We start from the raw sequence: 24,243 nt of genomic DNA on the forward strand, positions 1-24,243 counted from the left end.
TTTTGTAACCTGGTCATAAAAAGAGACTAGATTAGTCAGGCATGATCTACCTGCTACGAACCCGTGCTGGTTTCCCCTCAGCATAATTTGTCCTGCCGGGCTCTCGCAAATGTGAGCCTTGATAATTTTTTCAAAGATTTTGCCAAGGATGGAGGTGAGACTGACTGGCCTATAGTTGCCTGGGTCCTCCTTCCTCCCCTTCTTGAAAATGAGGACCACATTGGCCCTTTTCCAGTCCTCCAGGACCTGGCCCGTGCGCCATGACTGTTCAAATATTCCCACCAGTGGCTGTGCAATGATGTCAGCCAGTGCCTTCAGTACCCTCAGATGGAGCTCATCTGGGCCTGCTGACTTAAACGCATCCAGTTCCTCCAAGTATCTCTGCACCATCTCAGAGTCTACGCTTGGTAGTCAGGCGCCCTGGTAAGATGGTTGAGGAGAAGAGAACTATGGAGAATTGTGAATAAGAAAAGAGGAATGAGGGTTCAGAAAATTGGAGAAGCATGAAAAAAATAAAACAAGAAGATAAAAGATAAGAACATATTGGAACACAAAGAAAGTAAGGGTGTGGATACCACAGGAAATGAAAAGTGAAGAAAAAGACTCTGGTAGGCCCCAATAGTGGCAAGAGACACACGGGTGAAAGCCTGTCATGCTCCCACACCCTGAAGCCCCCCAGCAGCCCCCAGTAACCACGGAGGACTCCCATCTGACCCCCAGCACAGCCAAAGCTAAGGAGAGCCTGTGGTGGGAGGGGGCTAGCATGGCTGTGGGGAGACAGCTGAGAGGAGCTGAGAAGGGTCTCGCCCCACCCCGGTTCCTACTTTGCTCAGCCCCCCAGGGAGCCACGTGAACAGGACGTGCAAACAGGCACGCTTGTCTGTCCAGCGTGTGAGTTAGCATGGGCCAGCGTGCGAGTTAGCATGGCAGTTTGCATAGGAGGGCAAGCAGGAGAGCATAAGGCTCCAGGCACTGAGCCATAGCCAAGCATCTGCACAGTAGTAGCCAGACTACTACAAGGACCATGGTGGGTGGGACACGTAACACCCTGAGGCTCCCCCACTGCACCTGGTCTCCCCTGCTGTGACACCACCAGGGTCTCCACCCAAACGGAGCCCATGGTTCCGGCCTATACCCAAACAGACCCTGTGGTCCCTGCTCTTGCCCAGGCAGGGCCCATGGCCCCAGCCTCCACTCAGACAGAGCCGCTGGCTCCAGGCAGCTGTGTTAGGGAGCATTCATACCTCTCCTTGTGGGGTGTGCTCAATGGTGGAGTCCCTGGAGTGCCAAATTAGGGAACCCCAGGCAACAGTCCAGTGACTGCACTCTATTAGAGACATGGAGCAGGAGCTGGACTCTTACTTTCAGGCTCTCCACCCGATGGCTCATGACAGAATGGTGGAAACAAGGAACTGCCATGAAGTCCAGCCTGAGGTTGCCTGGACAACGGCTGTCTCTGGTCCAAAGAGCCACAGCACCAAGGTTACCACTCCCCTGGAGTTGCACAACCACTTTGCACCTCTTGCATCAATGGAGCCAGCCATTCCACTGGCTCCAGCATGCAAGGACACAGGGCCACCAGCACCTGCACCTAGAAGAAGATGCAGAGTTATCATGGTGGGTGACTCCCTTTGTAGGAGGACTGACTGACATCTGTTGCCCTGATCCCCTAGCCCATGAGGTCTGTTGCCTGCCTGGAGCTCATGTCTGGGATGTGACAGAGAGAATCCCCAAACTCATCTGGCCCTCCAACCACCATCCCATCCCATGCTACTCAACCATGTGGGCACCAATGGTATGGCATGGAGAAGTCCAGGCCAGTTCATGTGTGACTTCAGGGTTCTGGGAGCTGGGCTCAAGGGTCTGGGGACACAGATAGTTTTTTCTTCAATCCTCCCTGTCACAGGATATGGGCTCCGGAGGGATAGGTGTATTGGTGAGGTGAATAGAAGATTCTGGCAATGCTGCCATTGCGCGGGGTTTGGCTTCCTTGATGATGGTCCACACTTCAGAGAGAGCAGACTGTTAGGAAGGGTTGGCCTCCACCTCACCTGGAAAGGGAAGAAGCTTTTCTCAGCCAGAATGGCTGACCTTCTTGAAAGGGCTTTAAACTGAGACCGCTGAGGGATGAGTAGTCTACTAACAGTTGTAGTTCTAGCCCAGGTCATTTCAGCCATACTACCAATAACTTGGGCAGCCCAAGGGAACCTGCTCTGGTGACAACCCAAGGAAAGGTCTCGCTTCACCCCTCAGGGAAGCATTGGCTTCTCATGGCAGACTTAACTGCCTGTACACAAATGCCAGGAGTTTGGGAAATAAGCATGAGGAACTGACCCTTCTCCTACGTGAAAATGGCTATGACCTTGTATGGATTATGGAGACCTGGTGGAACTCTGCCTATTATTGGTCAGTGGCAGTAGAGGGTTACACCTTGTACAGGAGAGACCATGTAAGGAAGAGGGGTGGGAGTGTTGCTCTCTACATCAAAGATCAGTTCACCTCCCTGCAGATTGAGATCCAAACCAGGAAGGGCATCTTGAGAACCTCTGGGGCAACATATAAGAACATAAGGAGGGTGACATACTTGTAGGAGTTTACTATAGACCTCTCCACCAAGAGGAAGAACTTGATCGGAAATTCATTAGGGAATTGGTCAAGGCCGTGTACTCCTAATGCATGATCATCATGGGGGACTTCAACTTCCCTAACATCTCTTGGGATAAGTGCACGGCCAAATCTGACAGGTCACATAGCTTTTTCATGTGCATTAATGACCTCTACTTAACCCAGGAGGTCTATGGGTTGAGTAGGAGAGAGGCATTGCTTGATCTGGTCCTGGCCAAAGGGGAGGACCTGGTGAGTGATCTGTGGATGGAGGAGAAGCTTGGTGGCAGTGACCATGACTTGATCACCTTCTTAGTTCATCAAAGAGCAGGCAAACCCCTCAGTAAAACAGAAGTCCTTAACTTTGGGAAGGCTGACTTTTACAAACTGAGAGACTTGGTCAGTCAGGCAATCAGAGGCCATATTCCCCCAGAAAAGGGAGTACATGAGGAATGGTCATCTCAGAAACATAATCCTTGAAGCAAAGCCATACTATCTCACAAGAAATGCAGTCAACGAGCAAGGAGGCCCCCAAGGCTGAATAAGGAACTGTTGGACCTCATTAAGCTCAAAAGAGTAGCCTACACCAGCTGGAAAACAGGAAGCATTACCAAAGAGGATTTACTGTGCACTCGCCAACACCTGTAGAGAGTGGTCGAGAAAAGCCAAGGCACAAACCAAACCCAGGCTAGCTATGGGAATCAAGGACAACAAAAAGACCTTCTTCAGATATGTGGGAAGTCAGAAAAAGAACAAAGATAGCATTGGGCCCCTGCGAGATCCAACAGGGCAACTGACATCCAAGGCCCAGGAAAGGGCCAATCCCCTAATTGAATTTTTTGCATCAGTTTTTCACCTTCCCAAGGGGATCATATTGTTAGGAATGGCACAAACCAATCCAGAAGCAGGTGACAGGCCCAAAATCAATGTGGATTAGGTGAGGGAACACCTTGAGAAACTGGACATTCACAAGTCTGCGGGCCCAGATGGAATGCACCTGAGAGTCTTGAAAGAGCTCACAGACATCATTGGCAGAGAGACTTGAAAATTTGTGGTGCTCGGGTGAGGTCCTGGATATCTGGAAAAGAGCCAACATGGTCCTGATCTACAAAAAAGGGAGGAGGGATGACCCAGGGAACTACAGACCAATCAGTCTGACATCCATCCTTGGAAAAATCCTGGAGAAACTTGTCAATGGATCCATCAACACCAGACTAACAGAAGGCAAGCTTCTAAATGCCAGCCAACATGGCTTTGTGACTGGCGGGTCTTGCCTGACCAATCTCATTTCCTTCTATGACCAGGTAACATGTGCCCTGGACAAGGGAGATAACGTGGATGTCATATATCTGGATTTCAAGAAAGCCTTTGACCTAGTTCCCCATGATGTCCTCATGGTTAAGCTGGGGAACTGTGGCCTTGATCATCATATGGTCCAATGGCTGGGCAACTGGCTACGGGATTGGACCCAAAGAGTACTAGTTGACGGGAGTAAATCAGCATGGTGCATGGTGACCAGTGGAATCCCTCAGGGCTTGGTATTTGGGTCGGTACTCTTTAATATCTTCATCAATGATCTGGATTCGGGAGTCAGATGTGAACTGGCCAAGTTTCCAGATGATACCAAATTATGGGGGAGGCCAGTTACACTGCAGGACAGGCTAGGGATACAGGCCGACTCGGACACACTGTCAAGGTGGGCTGACCGAAACCTGATGGCCTTCAATGCAGAGAAGTGCTGCACCTCGGTAGGAAGAACCCCCAACATACTTACAGGCTCAGAAGTACTACGCTCGCTAGGACCATGACCAAAGGGACTTGAGAGCCTTGACTGACCAAGAGATGAATATAAGCCACCAATGTGATGCTGTGTCTGGCAAAGCTAACCAAACTCTGGCATGCATCCACCGATGCATCTCAAGCAAAACCAGGAAAGTCATCCTCCCGCTTTACTTGGCCCTGGTGAGATCGCAGCTGGAGTACTGCATCCAGTATTGCGCCCGCCAATTCAGGAAAGATGTGGAGAAGCTTGAGAGAATCCAGAGGAGAGCCACATATATGATCCAAGGCCTGGAAGGCAGGCTGTATGAGGAGAGGTTGAGGGACTTGGGACTCTTCAGTCTGGAGAAGAGAAGGCTTGCGGGGGACTTGGTGGCAGCCTACGATTACATAAGAGGGGTGCATCAGGACCTGGGAGAACAGCTGTTCACCAGAGCTCCCCAAGGAATGACAAGGTCTACTGGCCATAAACTCCAAGAAGGCCGATTTAGTCTAGACATAAATAAAAAAAGCTCTTTACGGTGCATGAGTCCAGGGTCTGGAACAAACTTCCCCCAGAGGTGGTGCAAGCACCTACTCTGGACTCTTTCAAAAAACAGGTGGATATATTTCTTGCTGGGGTCCCTTGATCCTAGCTGACTTCCTGCCTATGGTGGGGGGGCTGGACCTGATGATCTCATGAGGTCCCTTCCAGCCACTAATGTCTATGAAAAAAGACAAAAAAGAATATAGTAAATTGTACTTAAATAGGAAACAAGGGAAGTGATTTTAGAAGGAAGGAAAAGACACAAGACAAGGAAAAAACACATGAAACATAACTAAAAAAAGAAAGGGCACATGCTGTACAAACTAGAAAGAGGAAATCCAGAGCAGAGAAAAGAATGAGAGATGGAGATGAAAGGAGGGGAGGAGAAGAGGTCAAAAGTGAATAACAGAAGACAGAAATCATGAAAAATGTATTAGTAAGAGGCTTCGTAGCTTGAATCATTTTGCAGTGCAGAGGGATATTTAAAATACTCAGATGGGGCCTAATTGCTCCCATGGAAGTTAGTGCCATTGGGGTCCCCTACACGTGCCGGGAGCCTGCTCTGATGCACTGTAATTCCAGTACGTCGGAGCTGACTTGATTAAGATTGAGTCTGCTGGAGCATGGAAAGTAATGCACTCCAGTAGCCTCCAGCGCCACATGTATCAGCATCCCCACGCCAAAAAATGGTGGCAGGGCGCTTTAAACTAAGGTTTGTTCAACTAAAGCTCTGGGAGCTTTTAATTAGTGTGGCTTTAGTAGCTGTGCTAATTAAAGCGCCCCCGCATTCCTCCTGAGCATGTGTATACATGCTCATTGAGCCTTGGGAAAAGATGGGCCCTGTTTTATCTCCTTCTGCCAAGTGCAGCAGTCTCTATTTTGACTGCCATTAACTTTTATGTAAACAATTAGACCACTGATGAACCTGAATAAAATCCAGCTCTTAGCTGTTTGTGTTGAATTGCTTCATCCTACCAGTGATGAGCATGTATTCTTTCTAACTGGCCAGACCAAGTACAAATGCTTGATTTTTCTCCCATTTACACTCCCTTTTACATTGTTGGGAAGAGAATCATAGTGTGTTATCAGTCTTTCAAAGTAAGGGAATGGCCAGGTCACACACTCATGAGTTTTATCTTTGTTTCAATCAATTTAAAATAAATAAATTCAACATAAGGGCAAAGAGCAAGAGTACCAGCAAGTAACAATTCAGTAAAAAAAGGCAGCATTATGTTCCAGTAGACTGTGCTAGCAAAGAGACTGAAAGCCAACCACAAGAAGTTATAATATATAAAGCAACTGACAAACCCCACCCTGAATAACTATGTGCAACAATGAGAACTACCTAGTAGGAAAGCTATACAGAACAAACATGAATCCAACTCATTTATTTTTCCCATAAAGATAGAATTTTGGACCTTAATTAGACAAAGAGGGTGATCTTTCAGTCCTGCCCATTTTATTTATGGCCCTTGTAAAAAACATGGAGAGTGCTGAATACAGCAGTGCAGGTGCGGATCCATGAGCTGGCAGAACGATGTAGAGAGCCCTTGGAGTGTTCTGTGCATCTCTGAGCACACATGGAGGAGGGACAGGGGGGCTCCCTGAACTTCAGTACATATGTGAGGTTTGGGAAAGGGTTGGCATAGTCAGCTGATCTAAGTGAGTGGGCATAAATAAGTAGCTGATGCTTATCAGACATATTCCAGCCAAAAGATCAGTCCGTTACTGGTTTGTAGCTGTAATAGGCCTCAGTTTCTTGGCAAAGTGTTGCAAACTCTAGCACCCAGCTGAGACCTACTAGGTGTTCTGGCTTCCCCATTGATTACTTCCATTACACTCTCTTGCCATGTCTTTGTTGGTATTATTATACATTTAGGAAGCAGCCCTTAGTTTCTGGAGTGATACCCAGTGTGGATCTCTCCCCTGCTTATCACAGGTCTACCCATTTTTGTCTGGCCCAATCAGTGCCTTGAATTAGTGATCCTGCCAACAACTGCCTGCTGGCCTCCCAGATTCACTTTAGTCAATCACTGTCTTGAAGCCTTATGAGGCCTAAATCAGTCTTGACTCTCCTGGCCTACAGATTAGTTCCACAGCCTTCCCATACCCACAAGCAATCTGGTCCAGCAGTTCTAGGAGTTATAATAAGCCCATGAGCAGTTCCAGGGCTTTAACAAGCCAAACTAGTGATGTGAAGGAGTAGGCTGATGAAAAAATGCAACATGCAACAGGTCTGAGCCTATCTACCTAGCCTTTCAATAACCTCCCTCCTTAGCCTACTCAAGGTATCTTGCTACCTCCTCTCCAGCTGGTGCATGTTGTGGGGGCTGGAAGCCCACATTCAGAAAGTCCTGGCACACTGCTGGGAACCCTCAGACCTGCTCCCACATACACCCAGGCCTGAGAGCCCTCAAATCCAGAAATGTACTCCATGCCTTCATGCTTGGCACCCTCCGTAGCCTCGTATTTTCCCCAAATTAGCCACCCCATGGCTCATGGACTCTCTTGCCCAGAAGGTAAGAAATAAACATGAAGACTTCAAAAGGAACATAACTCAGCAACAAAGGGACCTTTTTCCTTAGCTTTGCCGCAGATACAGCCTATAACCTGATTCACTTTGTAGTCCCTGGGAAAGCAGTCCTTTGCAGGAAGCTCTTTTCCCTATGAGAGTATGGGCAATAATGCACTGCTCTGATTCTGGGGCCTGGTTTATACAGGCAGTCCACGACTTACAATGTTTTGAGTTACAATGTTTTGCACTTAGAATGTTTATAAATTGACACTCTGTTTCAACTTTATGAAGTCAGTTTCGACTTTACAACACTTGATCTGATGTGATGCCACGCTAGTGAACAAGTTTGCTGTGTCGCTCATCTCACTGGAGAACATCTGTCCAAACTTCCTTGGACACTTCTTTAAGAAAGCAGACAAGACTCCAGAAGAACCTGCAGCTAAGACTCCTGAGAAGACTCCAGCCAAGAACCCTTCAAAAAGTCCAACCAAGAGCCTTTCAAAAAGTCCACCAAAGTCACCTCAAAGTACTTCCAAATCAATATGATTGCTATTTACAATATAAATACACTAATGTAGCTATATTAGTCATCTGTAATTGATTGAGTACAAAATTCTGGGGTATTTTTAGTGAAAATAGGGTATTGGGCCTTGGTTCAGGAACAAATGCCCCATTTATAACGTTGTTTCTTATGACAAAATTGGTTCCAAGTTACAACGTTTTGACTAAAGACATGGTTTTCAGGAACCAATTGTGTCGTAAGTCCGAGGACTGCTTGTACCCATAATAAGGGTTAGCGTTCTTTGTTACAATAGCCTACAGGAGTAAGGATTTCTTCCACCTTCTCCTAACACCTGCACTATTTACTTAGGCTGAGAATATAGAAAACTATTTTATCCTAATTGTGCTTAGAAGAGCAGAGCCCATTCTGACCAACAGCCACAGTTATGCCAAATACATGTAGTGCTTGGATTTATAGAACCATGCAAGCAAGCTAAGGAAGTACAGATTGAATGAATGGACTGTAAGGTGGGCAGAAAACGGGCTGGATCATTGGGCTCAAAAGGTAGTAATCAATGGCTTGATGTTTAGTTAGCCACTGGTATCAATGGACTATCTGAGGGGGTCAGTCCAGTAACTTCACCAACTGGAAGATAGCATGGAATGCACCCTCAGCAAGTTTGTGAATGATGCCAAGGTGGGTAAAGTAGTAGATATGTTGGAGGGTAGGGCGAGGATTCAGAGAGATCTAGAGAAATTAGAAGATTGAACCAAAAGAAATTTCGTGAAGTTCAATAAAGTTAAGTGCAAAGTCCCGCACTTAGGAGAGAATAATCCCATGCACCGGTAGAGGCTGGGGATTGACTGGCTAAGCACAAACTCTGCAGAAAAGGACCTGGGGGCTGCAGTGAACAATAAGCCAAATATGTGTGCCCTTGTTGTGAAGAAGGCTAATGGCATACTGGGCTGCATTAGTAGGAGTGTTTCCTGAAGATTGAGGGAAGTGATTATTTCTCTCTACTTAGCATTGGTGGGGACACATCTGGAGTATTGTGCCTAGTTCTGGGCCCCCCAACTATGGAAAGGATGTGGACAAATTGGAGATAATTCAGTGGAGGGCAACAAAAATGATTAGTAATGTGATGTGATGTGGAACATGACTTCTCAAAAGAGGCTGAGGGAACTAAGCTTATTTAGCCTACAGAAGAGAAGACTGAGAGGGGATTTAGTAACAGCCTTCAACAGCCTGGGTGGTTCCAAAGAGGATGGAACTAGACTATTCTGGCTGTGTGTGCTGGTGGCTGGGGGAGGTGGGGATGGTGCACAAGATGCTGGAATCCCATCAAGCCTGAGCTTCCACAAGCCTACCTGGAATTCCACAGTCCCCACCACCTTCTCTGGTCACCAGACATGTACACGTCCATGATTTTCTTATCCACAATGGGACAATTTGCCCCAATCAAGCTAATATATATTGGAGGTAGTCTAAGATGCCACACTCAAATTTTTACATGAAAGAAAATTGGGCACATGTACATGGTGACACCATTATATTAGACAAATGATGATTTCTCATCATTTTTGTCACATGTACATGGTCCCACCATAACGTGTACAAGTGCCCTGGGAGGGTAGTAAAAGACAGAAGCAGGTTACCCAGAGAGGTGGTGGAATCTCTATCCTTGAAGCTTTTTAAGACCTGGCAAAGCCTTGTCTGGGGTGATCTAGTTGGGAACGGTCCTGCTTTGAGCAGGGGGTTGGACTAGATGACCTCCTGAGGTCCCTTCCAACCCTAATGTTCTATGATTCTATGCTTTAGCATCCAGTCAGCTCTTTGTGGTGGACACAAGAGTTAATGAAAACCTGGCACAACACTATATACAAGGGTCCAGCTCTGCATGAAGTGCTAAAACTGTGCTCATTCACATACATTTTTAGCACAATGTAATTTCCCAGCATGCATAAACCAGCTTTCTGTGAAGTTGGTTTATTCACTTTGGCAGTCAAATCACAATGCTAAAATAAAATAATAAATTAAAACAATAACAATGAAGCTGCAGTGGAAGATTTTCAAACATATGTCACCGGTGGATTCAGTTTCTCAGTCTTTATATTTTCTATTACATTCATACTGCATTTCTTTTCTCTTTTCTTACGTCTTTCTTTTTCTCTCTAAGTCATCCACATGAACATCTGCATAGAATGCCTCTGAGCCCCTGTCATGTTCATTCTTATTTCCTCTCAACTGCCCCCAGGTTTATTTTCATGGTTGGAAAGATCTGTAATGCCTTATTTTTCAGTTGTGCTATCCTTGAACCCAACTTCTCTTGTGTCAGTAATACACAAATAACATATGCATCTTTTCCCTCCAACATCAGTTTGTTAGCTTCTTGTAGGGAGTAAGGAAAAGCCAGGAAAATCAGCTTCTTGGAAACCTCATCCTATTTCCAAATCCCCAGTTCCAAGAATATACTGATGCCAGGTAAAAGATTTTAAACTAAATTAAAAATATCAAACTATGTCAAACTCTGGCTTTACTCGGTTTCATCACTTTGGCAGTCAGGATCAGTTCTCCTCAGGCTGCATCACATTCATCAAGGATTCTGTGTTTCATTCCACCTGGTCCCCTCTCCCCAAACAAATTATAGTCTTTTGAAGAAAATGAATCACAGGTCCTTAAGGATATTTACATTTATAAAAATAATAAAATAAAAATAACCAAATAATAACAATAACAATAATAACAATAATAATAAATTAATAAAAGCAAAACAAAGAAGAATATGTTTCAGCATATATTTTTTAAAAACTCCTTCAGTTCTTGGTCAGTGGAAATGATTGGGGCGGGGGGGAGGCTTTTCATCAAAAGGCCACAAGAACAATTGTGGGCAAAAATGTGGGGAAACACACAATTCTGAAAAATAAAAGGTATTTCTTTTAATCACAACTTTTCTTCTTCTTCTTCTTCTCCTTCTCTTGTATACTTTATTTTCCCCGCTACCCATCATTAACATCGTGAAGCCACACAACTGCTTTATGGTTGATGCTTTCCAGGTCCTCACCCTGGGTGCGCAAGTGTGCTGCTCACGTGAGGAGGTGGTCAGCCCTCTGTAGTGCATCACCACACTCGACTCACATATCGGACTGTCCTTTAAGCCAATCTAATAGAGTGTGGCATTGAAGTATCCAGCTCCAGAATTAATCATGTTCAGTTTAATCTATAAGTTGTGGTAGAGCTCATACCCAGATGGATAGGGTGTTGGGTTGCTTATGAAGCACTTGAGATGAGAATCAGTTTCATCCCACTTTTTGTGGTATCATTCAAGTGACCATAGGGCACTGCTCCTACTTCCACACTGTTGCAATGGTGCCCATACCTCCCATCTAAACGAGTTTCTCAAGTTTAGTCGCTTATGTACAGTTTGCTCCAAGACTTCACTTGGTGCTCCTGGTTTTGTTGGGCACGCTGACCAAACAAAGCCAAGGCCAGTTTTGGTGGCTCCAATTGTAGGAGCCTTACCTGTGATGCGAAGTAATCTTATATGCTCATTTCTGATCCTTAGGGTGGTCAAGCATTGGAACAGGGTAGCTAGAGAAACTATGGAATCTCCATCCTTAGAATTTTTCAAAAGCAGGTTAGACAGACTTGGTTGGGATGGTTTAGTCAGGGATGATCCTGCCTTGAGCAGGGGGCTAGGCTCAATGACCATGTGAGGTCCCATCTAGCCCTCCTTTTCTACAATCTTATTATTTAAGTTGGATTCTAAGGCTGCTCAGAATCAACAAAGAGATGCAAAGCAGCCAAGTTCATGACAGAAAGATTTATGTGATCTGAAGAGAAACCAGAGTATAAATCTGAACTGTAATGCTGTATGCCTCTGGCTTGACTGTGCCTATGTCATTTGTCAAGCCTATTGCTTTTTCTTCAGAGAACTTGTTGATGCTGATGAGCAATGAAGCTTTGGACCCAGTAATAAACAGTGCTCCATCTGTGGATACAGAAACCACTTTAATTATCATTACCTTCTGTTTAATACTCCTTGAGCTCAAACAACATTCTCTCTTGTTTTTGTCATTAGTGTCAGTGTCATCAAATAATCTTCCTTTCTGCTGTGGTCTTACACACAAATATCACCAACTGAGCTGTGTCTGTTACATTCTTTGATTCATCAAATTGGAGGGAAAATATGTCACATTAATTCATGTCCTTTTCCAGGTGTTAGAAGGCAGTCAGTGCTTCAGCCTTCCTAGTTGCTGTATTTGCACACAATTATACATCATTAACTGAATGTTACACTGAAAATACAGCGTAATTTTCCTTTCACTTATACTCCTTTCCTTACACTAGTTTTAAATCAGCACAATTTCATTCATTGCAGTAGAAATGTAATTTATCTGTGTGGGTAAGCAAAAGGAAAAATCAGGTCCTTAATCTTTTGAGCCTGCTTTTGAGTTGTTTAAGCTAGGGCTTCATTCATGACTGCCCCATCCACAAATACCCTACTGCAGCTTGCAAGTACATTGTGAAAGCTGCCCCCAAGGATAGCTTTGTATTCCCTTAACGGAGAAAGGTAGTTAGTCATATTAGACTGAAGATAGGCAGAAAGCAGGGCACAGTGTGGCAACTTACAGACTAACTTGTTCAGAGAGGCATGAGCTTTGTCAGTTGCTTTTCTCTTTATAGTTTTCAAATATGGCCTGCTAAGTGGATAGTTAAGTCTAGGTTACTGCCTTTCCAATTTCTCTCGTGCTGCAGTGAAATAACATTCTAGATAATCAGGGTAGTGTTGGTCTGGCATGAGGAATATACACGCTCCTGCATAAACTTAGGCATCCAAGCTTCATGGTCCCCAAGCTTCCTGAAAGCCAACAATTGATTTATATTTCAAAGATTCAGCTCCATGACCCAAGAGCCTAATAAGCTTGGCTATCTCAAAACCAATTACCCACAAGCCTCAACAACCTTCCCCCATTCCCTGCCAGGATCAGTGATGACTACAGAGAGGAAGGGCAGCTGCCTGAGCTTCAAATAACAGCTTCGTAATAGTCTTCTCTCTACAACACCTTACCTACAGGGTAGAAAGAGGTGCTGCAGCCCCTTGTGTCTCTAGTTTTCTATAAACAAGGCTGGCCAGTCCTGACCCTCCTTTTTCTCCCTAAGAACATAATTGATCAAAGGTATAAATGTTGCCCAGGTGTACACAGGTTTGTACGCCCCTCTCCAGTAGAGGGAATTATTGTCAGAGCAGTGTGCTGTGGAGGGACACAGCAGGCCAGTGGCCATCTCCATCCCCTATAGAATCAGGCCCAGTCATTCAATTACTTAAGTACATACAAATTTATTATTACAACAAAACCATAAAAGGGTAAGGATATAGATATATATACATAAATATGTACAAACTTACAAAACAATAAACCCTATACAATATATATATTGTAAGAGTGTCAAGGGCCCGCAGCAAGGTGGTGGCCCTAGACTTCAGGAGGGCCAACTTCAGTGAGATGAGGAGATTAGTGGGAGAGGAACTGGGGTCCTTGAGGGCAGAGGAACTCAGCGTCCAAGAGGAGTGGTCGTTCCTTAAGGAAACGATACTCGGGGCCCAAGGGGTGTCCATCCCGACAAGAAGCAAGGCGGGCAGGAGTGTCCAAAAGCCCCCCTGGCTCACCAAGGGTGTCCGGGAATGCCTGCTTGCCAAAAGGGTGGCGTACGCCCGGTGGAAGGGGGGTGTAATCTCCAAAGAGGAGTATACCTCCTCTGCTCGGGCCTGCAGGCGGGCTGTTAGGAAGGCCAAGGCGGAGATAGAGCTCGGATTAGCGTCCAGGATTAAGGATAACAAAAAGTCCTTTTTCAAATATATTGGGAGGATGAAGAAGGCGCCGGGTAATGTGGGGCCCCTGCAGGATATGCGGGGCAATCTGGTGGTTGCGTCAGAGGATAAAGCGGACCTCTTTAACCAATTCTTCACCTCCGTTTTCTTGTGCAGGGACCGGGACTTCCCTGCTGTGATAGAAGCCGGACGCGAGGGGATCGCCTTCAGACCTCAGGTTGGGGAGGACCGGGTTAGAGAGCTTCTGGAGGGGCTGGACGCGTTCAAGTCAGCGGGTCCGGATGCTCTCCACCCCAGGGTGCTGAGGGAGCTGGCTGGGGTTATTGCAGGGCCCCTGGCACGGCTCTACGAGCGATCGTGGTGCTTGGGCCAGGTGCCAGACGATTGGAAGGTAGCTAATGTGGTCCCCATCTTCAAAAAAGGGAAAAGGGAGGACCCGGGCAATTATAGGCCCGTCAGTCTTACCTCAATCCTGGGGAAGCTCTTTGAGAAGATCATCAAGGAGCACATTTGTGATGGGCCGGCATCCGAGATGATGCTCAGGGGCAATCAGCATGGATTTATTAGGGGGAGATCATGTCAGACCAACCTGATTGCCTTTTATGATCAGGTCACAAAGGCCATGGATGCAGGTGTCGCGGTGGATGTAGTCTTTCTGGACTTCAGCAAGGCCTTTGACACCGTCTCTCACCCCATCCTAATTAGTAAACTAGGCGACTGTGGCATAGATGCCTACACGGTCAGATGGATTGCAGATTGGCTGAAGGGTCGCACTCAGAGGGTGGTGGTGGATGGATCATATTCGACTTGGGGGGAGGTGGGTAGTGGAGTCCCTCAGGGCTCGGTCCTGGGCCCTGCGCTGTTCAATGTCTTCATCAGCGATCTTGATGTTGGGGTGGAGAGCAACCTGTTTAAATTCGCTGATGACACCAAAATTTGGGGGGAGGTGAGCACGCTAGCAGGGAGAGAGAGATTGCAGAAGGATCTGGATAGGTTACAGGGGTGGGCAGACAGGAACAGGATGCGTTTCAATACGGACAAGTGCAGGGTGCTGCACTTGGGTAGTAGGAACCAGCAGCACACTTATAAGATGGGGAGCTCCCTACTTGAGAGCACGGAGGCGGAAAGGGATCTTGGTGTCATTATTGACTCCAAGATGAACATGGGCCGACAATGCGAGGTCATGGTTGGCAGGGCTAACCGGACCTTGTCGTGCATCCACAGGTGCATCTCGAGTAGAGCCAGGGAGGTGATCCTCCCCCTCTATGCGACGCTGGTCAGGCCGCAGCTGGAGTATTGTGTCCAGTTCTGTGCGCCCCATTTCAGGAGGGATGTGGACAACATGGAGAGGGTCCAGAGGAGGGCCACCCGCATGATCCGGGGACAACAGGGCAGACCCTACAGTGAGAGACTGCGGGACTTGAACCTATTCAGCCTCCACAAGAGAAGGCTGAGGGGGGACCTGGTGACCGTCTATAAACTCACTAGGGGGAACCAGAAGGGTTTGGGGGAGACGCTGTTTCCCCTAGCCCCTGCTGGCATAACAAGGAATAATGGGCACAAGTTGATGGAGAGGAGGTACAGATTGGACATCCGAAAAAACTACTTCACAGTCAGGGCGGCTAGGAGCTGGAACCAACTTCCAAGGGAGGTGGTGCTGGCCCCTACCCTGGGGATCTTTAAGAAGAGGCTGGATACTTACCTGGCTGGACTCATTTGAGTCCCGTTTTTGTTTTTAGGGTGAGTGGTTTTGTTTGTGTTTTTGGGTTGTTCTCCCGCCCTGGCGGGGGGTCGGGCTAGAAGATCTATTAGGTCCCTTCCGACCCTGAAACTATGAAACTATGAAACTATATATAGACACCCAATTATTATTAAAAAATACAGGTGAACATTAAAACAACCCAGAACAAAGAATATTGATTGGGCAACCTTGTAACTCTATTAATATACAAACTATTACTTCAACTTATTCACATAAAATATAAGACAGTCTACAAATATAACAAGCAATCCTTAGACTACCTGGGTGTCCTCCAGGGCAGGGGTCCCACTCCCAAGTTATCACTACAGGAAAGAGGGTCAAGGGAAAGAAAAGAAGAGGGAGACCCCAAAGTCTCCTAAGCACCCCTATCACCCAAGAGCAGCCCACATGGTGCCCCTTCACAACCCTGACGGTCCCTCCCCTGTGGGGACCCTCTCTCCAGGGTAACTTACTACTCCCCAGTCCTGGAGAGCTGCCTCCCATCCTCCAGGTTGAGCTCTTCTCCCTGCCGGGCTTCTCTGCTGCCTGGCTCTGCTGCTGCTGGCTTAGAGCTGCGTGTAGTGGGCACTTTGCCTTGTGCTAGGGATTGGAGTCCCAGGCAGCCTTGTGCAGCACTGGGGCTTGGGCTCCTCCTGGACTTTGTGCCGCATTGCCTGTACTCACACCCTGGCCACTTGCCAGGGTTGCAGACCCTGCCGCCTTGAGCAGATCCCAGGGTCTGCACACCAAATGAGGCTCAAGCCAGTGAGTCTTCAGGGCTCTTCAGGGCAACTGGCAATGCCCACTGGGCAGGTCTCCCAGCTCTTTTCTGCCCCTTCTTCTTTCTTTTCTGTTCCTTTGACATGTCTTCTCCCCATCATGCTGGGCACACAGCTCCTTTTATCTGCATCTATAATCAGGTCCAGGAGGCTCTTTCCCCCCACTCCGTGCAAGGGGTGGTGCTGCCTCCCCAGCCCTTACCTGATTGGTGGACACATTCCACCAATCAAAACGAAGATTCTCTGAGCCCATTTGAGCCGGGCTGAAGTAGCAAGCCCGCCACACTAAGAAGAGAGAGATGCAAGGAGACATAATTTATCCCATCTACAGGCCAGAGACGGAGACCTTTATCCTCCTCCTCCTATCAGCATCTTCTTGCTGCATCAATTCCAGCTGCATTACCAGCAGAGCGGTCTGTTTGTCATAGAGTAGAGGGTGCTGAAAAGGAGGGGTGGGGAGAGGGGGACAAGAAGGAGAAAGCAAGCAAGCAAGCACATGTACCTCATGCTGGTATCTGCAGGTCTGAGAAGCAAAATTATTTTGCTTTTCCAGTACATTATGGGACTTAACTCCATCATCTCTGATGAGAAACCATTCCCCACACTCTGCCTATAATATAGAATCATAGAGAAGTAAGGCTGGAAGGGCCTTCAGAGATCATCAAGTTCAACACCCCACCAGAGGCAGGATCATCCCTGTCCAAGCAGCTCTTTATATAACATGTATTTCCTGCATATCTTCTGATAGGTTTCTTACACATCTGCATGTTTCCTCTTATTTCAGTGCTATGTTCCCTAGCTGTATTTTAAATACTACATTAACAATCTGTTGTGTACATCCAGAGACTCAGGATCAGGTATATGGTTCTCTACTCAGTCTTAATCTCTTGGCACACTAAAAAATATTGAGACTCACTTCAGCGGAAGGAGTTATTTGCTTCTGGCCTCGCTAAAACTGAAATTAACAATAACTATACAGTTATTACTAATAATGGTCCTTCCCACCTCACATGCATAGCATGCGATTCCAATTTTCCCTGGTTCATATCTACCCAGAGAGGCTCCTTAGACTGCAGTGGCTCACCCAGAAACATAGGCCAGACAAGCTAAAAAAATCAAGTAAAAATAAATTTCTCCTCACAGTACAGCTTTAATCAATACTCAGATGTGAGTAGAATAGAGGCATCTACTTTGCTAACTGTAGATATTCCCTTTTATTCAAAAGTAGCTACATCCAGAGTTCACCTCTTCAGCTCACCTCAGCAGCAGGCAACCTGGAGGTGGGTAAAGTAGAAACCAACAGTGCTGATTGAAGCAGAAACTGAGACTTTTGGGAGCTTGAGAACATTATGTATTCTGCTGTGGGCATAGCAGTAGGAGTTCTGTGTTAGCAGCTCTCTTTGCTGCTAGCATAAAATTACCGTGACAGTAAAACTGAAATTGCTAATGGGTCAGGCCCCTCCTAGGTTCAACTTCTAGCCATTTAGTGCTCATCCTATGTTATGGTACGGTACAAATTCTTGTCAGGTTCCTGGTTGTGTCAGGGTATGAGACTGAAAGATTCCACACGCATGCACACACCCACTGGGTTACAGCATAAAGGACACTCAGAGACCCCTTCTGACTATTTGTATGGTAGAAGAGCAGGAGGGACAAAAGATAAGGGATGGAAAAGAAACCTCTCTAAAACCTGCCTCCCCCTCTTTTGTATCTTTGTAGGAAATACTAATTTCCTGAATTTATTCATATACATTTCCTGAATATTTATTAAAAAAAAAACAGGTAAAAATGATTGGGTGGGAAACAAGCTAAAGTGAGAATTGAAAATCACCCTGCAAAGCAGCATCTCAGAGCTTTGACTGCCTTTGACAGGATCCTTACTAAGCAATCAACTCTCTGTAACAGGCCTTATGTCACAGTAGGGGCATGCACAGGACTGACAGTATGCTATACCCATCACCCAGCTATGCTTGTAGCACTTATATATTTACTATTGATCTGTTTCACATAGAATGGGATATAGTATACAGTTTATGTACAGTGCTGATACATTACATGACTCTTGCACATTAAAATATATTTAAAATATATGTTCATGTTGCTACCATGGTCCCTCTTGGTTAAGCTTACTGTCCTAAGTGCTGTCTGCTATGTGAGAATGACAAATCTGAATAATCTGATGCTACTTTTGGTACAACTGGTTTTAGCACCACAGAACTCTTCATCACCTCCTTGATCCTCAAAAAAATGCCTAAAAACAAAGGTCCGGATTTTGATCTTGATCTGTTTTCCTGCAATATAACTCCACTGATTTCATGTTAATCTTAAATCACACCAGTGAAATCAAGTGAGATCAGTCTCCTGTATGTGAATAACACATACATAAATATGCTGCAGCTCACAGTCCACTAGAATATACAGTGATTAAGAAATTACAATGCAAAGCCTATTTGGCAAAGCATATTGTAAACTGGAAGAACCAAGAAACTGTCAACATGTTTTAAGTACACTGGGACTCAGAAACAAGTTACATTACCTGGGTTGGGCTGAAGATACTCTATTGTCTTGGCCATTATTTCCATGACGGCCCTGCTGGTGACATCCACTTTCTGTAAAGAGCAATATAAAATGAAGGAAGAAAAAGAAAAACAAAAGTGAGATTTTGCAGCAAACAGATTCTTATGTCTGTTCCTTTGAGGACTGGTGATATGGGAAGCAATTCTGCCAGCAATTCTGCTGAACTGCTCTATTTACAAACAAGCCATCCTTAAGTTGATAGGCTTTGTCCCCCCAAAATATCCCATATCCCAAAATCAATGAGAACAGACTAGTGACTCAGAGGAAAAGCAATGACTCTTCAAGAGGAAACATAGGTAATCCATGCAATTGTCATCTCTAGGTAGATTCCACACATTTGACCATTCAATAGCCCTATAGTTGGTCTCTTCAGCAGAAATAATTCATGTGATCCTGGCACACCAGGACATCATGCACTAATATGATGTCTAGAGATGACTAGAGACCCTCTGGGTTAAAATCCATGGGGAACACGGCACAGGGGACACAATGGTTGTAGCCTACTACAGACTTCTGACCCAGGATCAAGAGCTTGACCAGGAGTTTGCCAGGGAATTGGCTGAGGCCGCACGCTCCCGCTGCATGGTTGTCATGGGAGACTTCAACTACCCAGACATCTTGTGGGAAGAGCGCTTGGCTAAATCCAAGCGGTCACAAAGCTTTCTCTCATGTGTGGATGAGCTCTATCTGATGCAACAAATTGACAGGCTGATGAGAGGAAAAGCGCTGCTCAACCTGGTTCTGGCAAGGGGGGATAATCTAATCAGTGACATAATAATCAAAGGGAAGCAGGGTGACAGTGACCACAAGATGATCACCTTCACCATCTGCTGTAAAGATGGCAAGTCAGTCAGCAACACAGAAGTCCTTGACTTCAGGAAAGCTGACTTTGACAAGCTCAGGAGGCTTGTCAGGGAGGCCCTAAAGGGCCACAACCCAAAGGGGAGGTGAGTTCAGGATGAGTGGTTGCTCCTCAAAGGAGTGATCCTGGATGCGCAAACAAAGTCTATTCTGTTTCAGAGGAAAGGCAGCAAAAGGGCACAGCAGCCCCCATGGCTCTTCAGGGAACTAGCAGACCTCCTGTATCTAAAAAGAAATACCTACAAAAAAGCCTTTGATCTGATATCCCTTGATCACCTCTTAGTAAAATTGGCTAACTGCAGCCTCGGCCTCACCACGATCTGCTAGCTGGGGAACTGGCTCCGTGGTAGGACCCAGAGGGTGGTGGTTGATGGAAGTCAATTGTTGTGGTGCCCTGTGACCAGTGGGGTCCCCCAAGGCTCTGTCCTTGGGCCTATACTATTTAAGATCTTCATTAATGATGTGGACATTGGTGTCAGAAGTGGACTGCCCAAGTTTGCTGACAACACCAAACTCTGGGGTAAAGTGTCCACACCTGAGGATAGGAGGGTGATCCAGGCTGACCTTGACAGGCTCAGGAAATGGGCAGACGAGAACCTGATGGTGTTTAACACCGAAAAATGCAAGGTTCTCCAGCTTGGGGAGAAAAATCTACAGCATCCTTATAGGCTCGGCGGTGCTATGCTGGCTAGCACTATGGACAAAAGGGACTTGGGGGTCATGATTGACCACAAGATGAACATGAGCCTTCAATGTGATACTGCAGCTAGTAAAGCAAGCAAAATACTTGCTTGCATCCACAGGTGCTTCTCAAGCAAATCCCAGGACATCATTCTCCCTTTGTACTCAGACTTGGTGAGGCCACGGCTGGAGTACTGTGTCCAGTTTTGGGATGCACAATTCAAAAAGCATGTGGAGAAGCTTGAGTGGGTGCAGAGGAGATCCATGCACATGATCAGTGGTCAGGAAAGCAGACCTTATGATGAGAGTCTGAGAGCCATGGTACTCTTCAGGCTGGAAAAGTGCAGGCTCAGGGGTGATCTGGTGGCTACCTATAAGTTTATCAGGGGTACTTACCAGGATCTGGGGGAACATCTGTTCACCAGAGCGCCCCAAGGGATGACAAGGTCAAACAGTCACAAACTCCTTCATGACCGTTTCAGGCTGGACATAAGGAATAACTTCTTTACTGTCCAAGCCCCCAAGGTTTGGAAAAGACTGCCGCCAGAGGTGGTTCAAGCACCTACTCTGAACACCTTCAAAAGACATCTGGATGTTTATCTTTCTGGGATCCTATGATCCCTGCTGACTTCCTGCCCCTGGGCCAGGGAGCTGGACTCGATGATCTTCCGAAGTCCCTTCCAGCCCTAATGTCTATGAAATCTATGAAACAAAGGTCTACTGCCCCTTTACTCTGCCAATGATACCAACCTCAAATAATGCATTTCTGTCCATTTGTCTCACAAGGACCTATGTTCTTTCTTTTTGTGAACCACGGATGTGGAATAACCTCTATAAAATATACAAAGCCACTCAAGGGTACCTATAAAACAGTGTCACCTATGAACAGTTTGGTAGAAACCAATACAACTGTTACTGAATTAGCTTATTAGTGTTCATTAGCAAAAAAATTCCCAACCCAAATTCCAAATTGTGGACAAATATTTTAACACTAGCAAATCATGAATGGCAGGAGGGGACAGAGTGCCACCACCCAGTGCCCCATGTGCTGCCGCTTCACCTCTAGCCCCATGCATGCCCCCCATGCTCCCCTATGCCCCCGCCCCACTTCCAGCTCCGTGAGCCTCCCCACCCCCTGTGTCCAGGCCCGTGGGCCTCCCCCACCCCTCACTGCTCCCATTGCAGGCTCATGCTGCCCCCCCCAACCCTCTCCCACTCCACCCCATGCTGCCACTGGGTCCCAGGAATGACGGCAGGGAAGGGAGCTTTCATGGCCAATGACACCTGGCAGCACACAAAATGCCCCGCTTCTTGCCTCCCCTCTCCCTCTCCTCCCTCCCTTCCCACTGCCTCCCCCTCTCTGCTGGCTGTAGTGGGAGAAGCAGCAGTTTGACTCCCTTGCCCCCTCTGTCTGTAATGCTCCAGGTCCTTACAGCCAATTGGTATGCGCCCTCTCAGTGGCATATGCACAGTTGGCCTGGAGCGTTACAGACAGACAGATAGACTAAGGCTTTTATTATATTAGAATTTTACAGGAATTCATTAGACCTTGATTCCATGTGATGCCCAATGACTAGGGAGACAAGGGATCGATGTCATCACGTATCACCTGCACACATTGCTCATCAACAGCTTTATTCAAAATGGAGATAGCTTCAGGCAATGTTCCAACAAACCAGGGAGCTGCCATGAACATTAGTTCTTTCCATATTTATACACCTTGGTTTATGATCATTAACATTTACTCCACCTTTGTCCCTCCTTTGTTCCACCCATATTCCCTCCTATCTTAAGCTCCACCTCTGTTTACTTCATTAGCATATAATTGCCTATGCATTTCACTTATTTGCATGTCTTTTTGCCAGGAGTGTATGCCTAAAACCCTGACCCCTGCTTCTTTCAGTCACTTGCAGTTTCTTGCTGATTTCTTCACCATCTCCAAGGTCTTGCTTCTGCTTATCTCCTAATGATAGCCGGTAGTCTGCATCCTGTTCTTCTTCCACAATGAGCTATATATCTTACAACACTACTCAGGAGTGTATGCCTAAAACCCTGACCCCTGCTTCTTTCAGTCACTTGCAGTTTCTTGCTGATTTCTTCACCATCTCCAAGGTCTTGCTTCTGCTTATCTCCTAATGATAGCCGGTAGTCTGCATCCTGTTCTTCTTCCACAATGAGCTATATATCTTACAACACTACTATATTGTTAGGAAAATGCTTGCCTAAGTGCCTTGCAATGTTACTTTTAACATACCATTCTGGCTTGTGTTTAGCAGCTTTGCTAGGCCACAGGTTATAGCCTTTTATTCAGCTGCAAATCCAGTGCTCCCCAGGATCCAAATACAGTCACCCTAACAGCAATGTGCTTGTATTAGTGTTGCCCCCCAAACCTTGCCTTCTTTCCAGCCTCCACTTGATTGCATACAAAACTGTTGCATCATTCTTAAAATCAAGAAATTGTATTTTCTGAGGCACGGACTACTTACTGTCACATTCATAAAGTATTTTGCACAATATAGTCCTGACCTCAATGGGATTTCTAAGCACCCTGAAAATGTAAGCAAGCTATAGCATTAGTTATATCTAGTACTCATAATATAATTGTATCAAATAATGGCTTTCACACTGAGGGAGAAAATAAAAGCCCTAACTTTAAAGCTTTAAAAGCCTATCTGCTCTAGCCAGGATGACAACAGGGATCAAGTGACCCCAGTGAGGTGACTGTCCAGTCTCCTCTTGAAAACCTCCAGGGTAGATGACTGCACCACCTCTGGAGGGAGTTTATTCCACAGTCTAGACACCCTGACTGTGAAGGAGTTTTTCTTGGTTTTAAGCCTGAAGTGGCCTTCCAGGAGTTTATATCCATTGGTCCTGGACTTCCCCAGGGGTGCCCTAGTGAACAGTTGTTCACCAAGCTCCTGATGCACTCCTGTGATATAGCGGTAAGCCACTATCAAGTCCCCTCTCAACCTTCTCTTCTTTAAGCTAAAGAGTCCCAGGTCCCTCAGCCTTCCCTAGTATGGCTTGCCTTGCAAGTCCCTGATCGTACAAGTGGCTCTTTTCTCGACCCTCTCAAGTTTTTCCACATCCTTATTGAAGTGCAGTGCCCAGAACTGGATGCAGTACTCCAACTGTGGTCTCACCAGTGGTAAGTACAATGGGAGTATCACTTCCTTAGTTTTACATGAGATGCCTCAGTTGATGCATGCCAAGTGTGTTGTTTGCCCTTCTGACCACGGCATTGCACTGACAGCTCATGTTCATGTGATGGTCAATCATTACCCCTATGTCCCTTTCGGCCATGGTGCAAGTCAGGCTGTCACCTCCAAGTCTGTATGTATGTTGAGGGTTATTTGCCCCCAGATGGAGCACCTTACACTTGGAAGTGTTAAACTTCATCTGGATCCAGTCTGCCCAACTCTCTAGCCTGTCCAGGTCTGCCTATACCAGCAACCTATCTTCTAGCATGGCTACACTGTCCCATAACTTGGTGTCATCTGTGAACTTGGCCAGTGAGCTTTTCACTCCCCCATCCAAATCATTGATAAAGATGTTGAAAAGCACCAGTCCAAGCACAGACCCCTGAGGGACACCACTGGCCACTTCACACCAGGATGACACAGATCCGTTCATGAGCACTCTCTTGATCCTACCCTGTAGCCAGTTTCTCACCCACTGACCTGTCGAGCAGCTGAGCCCACAATTTTCCAGTTTTCCCACAAGGATATTGTGGGATACTAGATCAAAAGCCCTTTGGAAGTATAGGTATATAACGTCTACCTTGTATGCCATGTCCAGGTGGTGAGAGACTTGGTCAAAGAAGATGAGATTGGTAAGACAAGACCTAC

At 46.3% G+C, this 24,243-nt stretch overlaps 1 protein-coding gene across 2 annotated transcripts in view; it reads right to left on the reverse strand.

Annotated features, from left to right (window-relative positions):
- Positions 1–24,243, reverse strand: part of SH3GL2 (SH3 domain containing GRB2 like 2, endophilin A1) — an 85,197-nt gene that overhangs the window by 25,402 nt on the left and 35,552 nt on the right. For both annotated transcript variants that reach the window (XM_006021331.2, XM_025201258.1), the window contains exon 3: positions 18,813–18,885. In XM_006021331.2, coding sequence (XP_006021393.1) covers positions 18,813–18,885 — 73 coding nt within the window. The remainder of the gene's footprint in view (positions 1–18,812; positions 18,886–24,243) is intronic.

Source organism: Alligator sinensis, unplaced genomic scaffold (genome assembly GCF_000455745.1).
Source record: "Alligator sinensis unplaced genomic scaffold, ASM45574v1 scaffold917_1, whole genome shotgun sequence".
Classification (NCBI taxonomy): domain Eukaryota; kingdom Metazoa; phylum Chordata; order Crocodylia; family Alligatoridae; genus Alligator; species Alligator sinensis.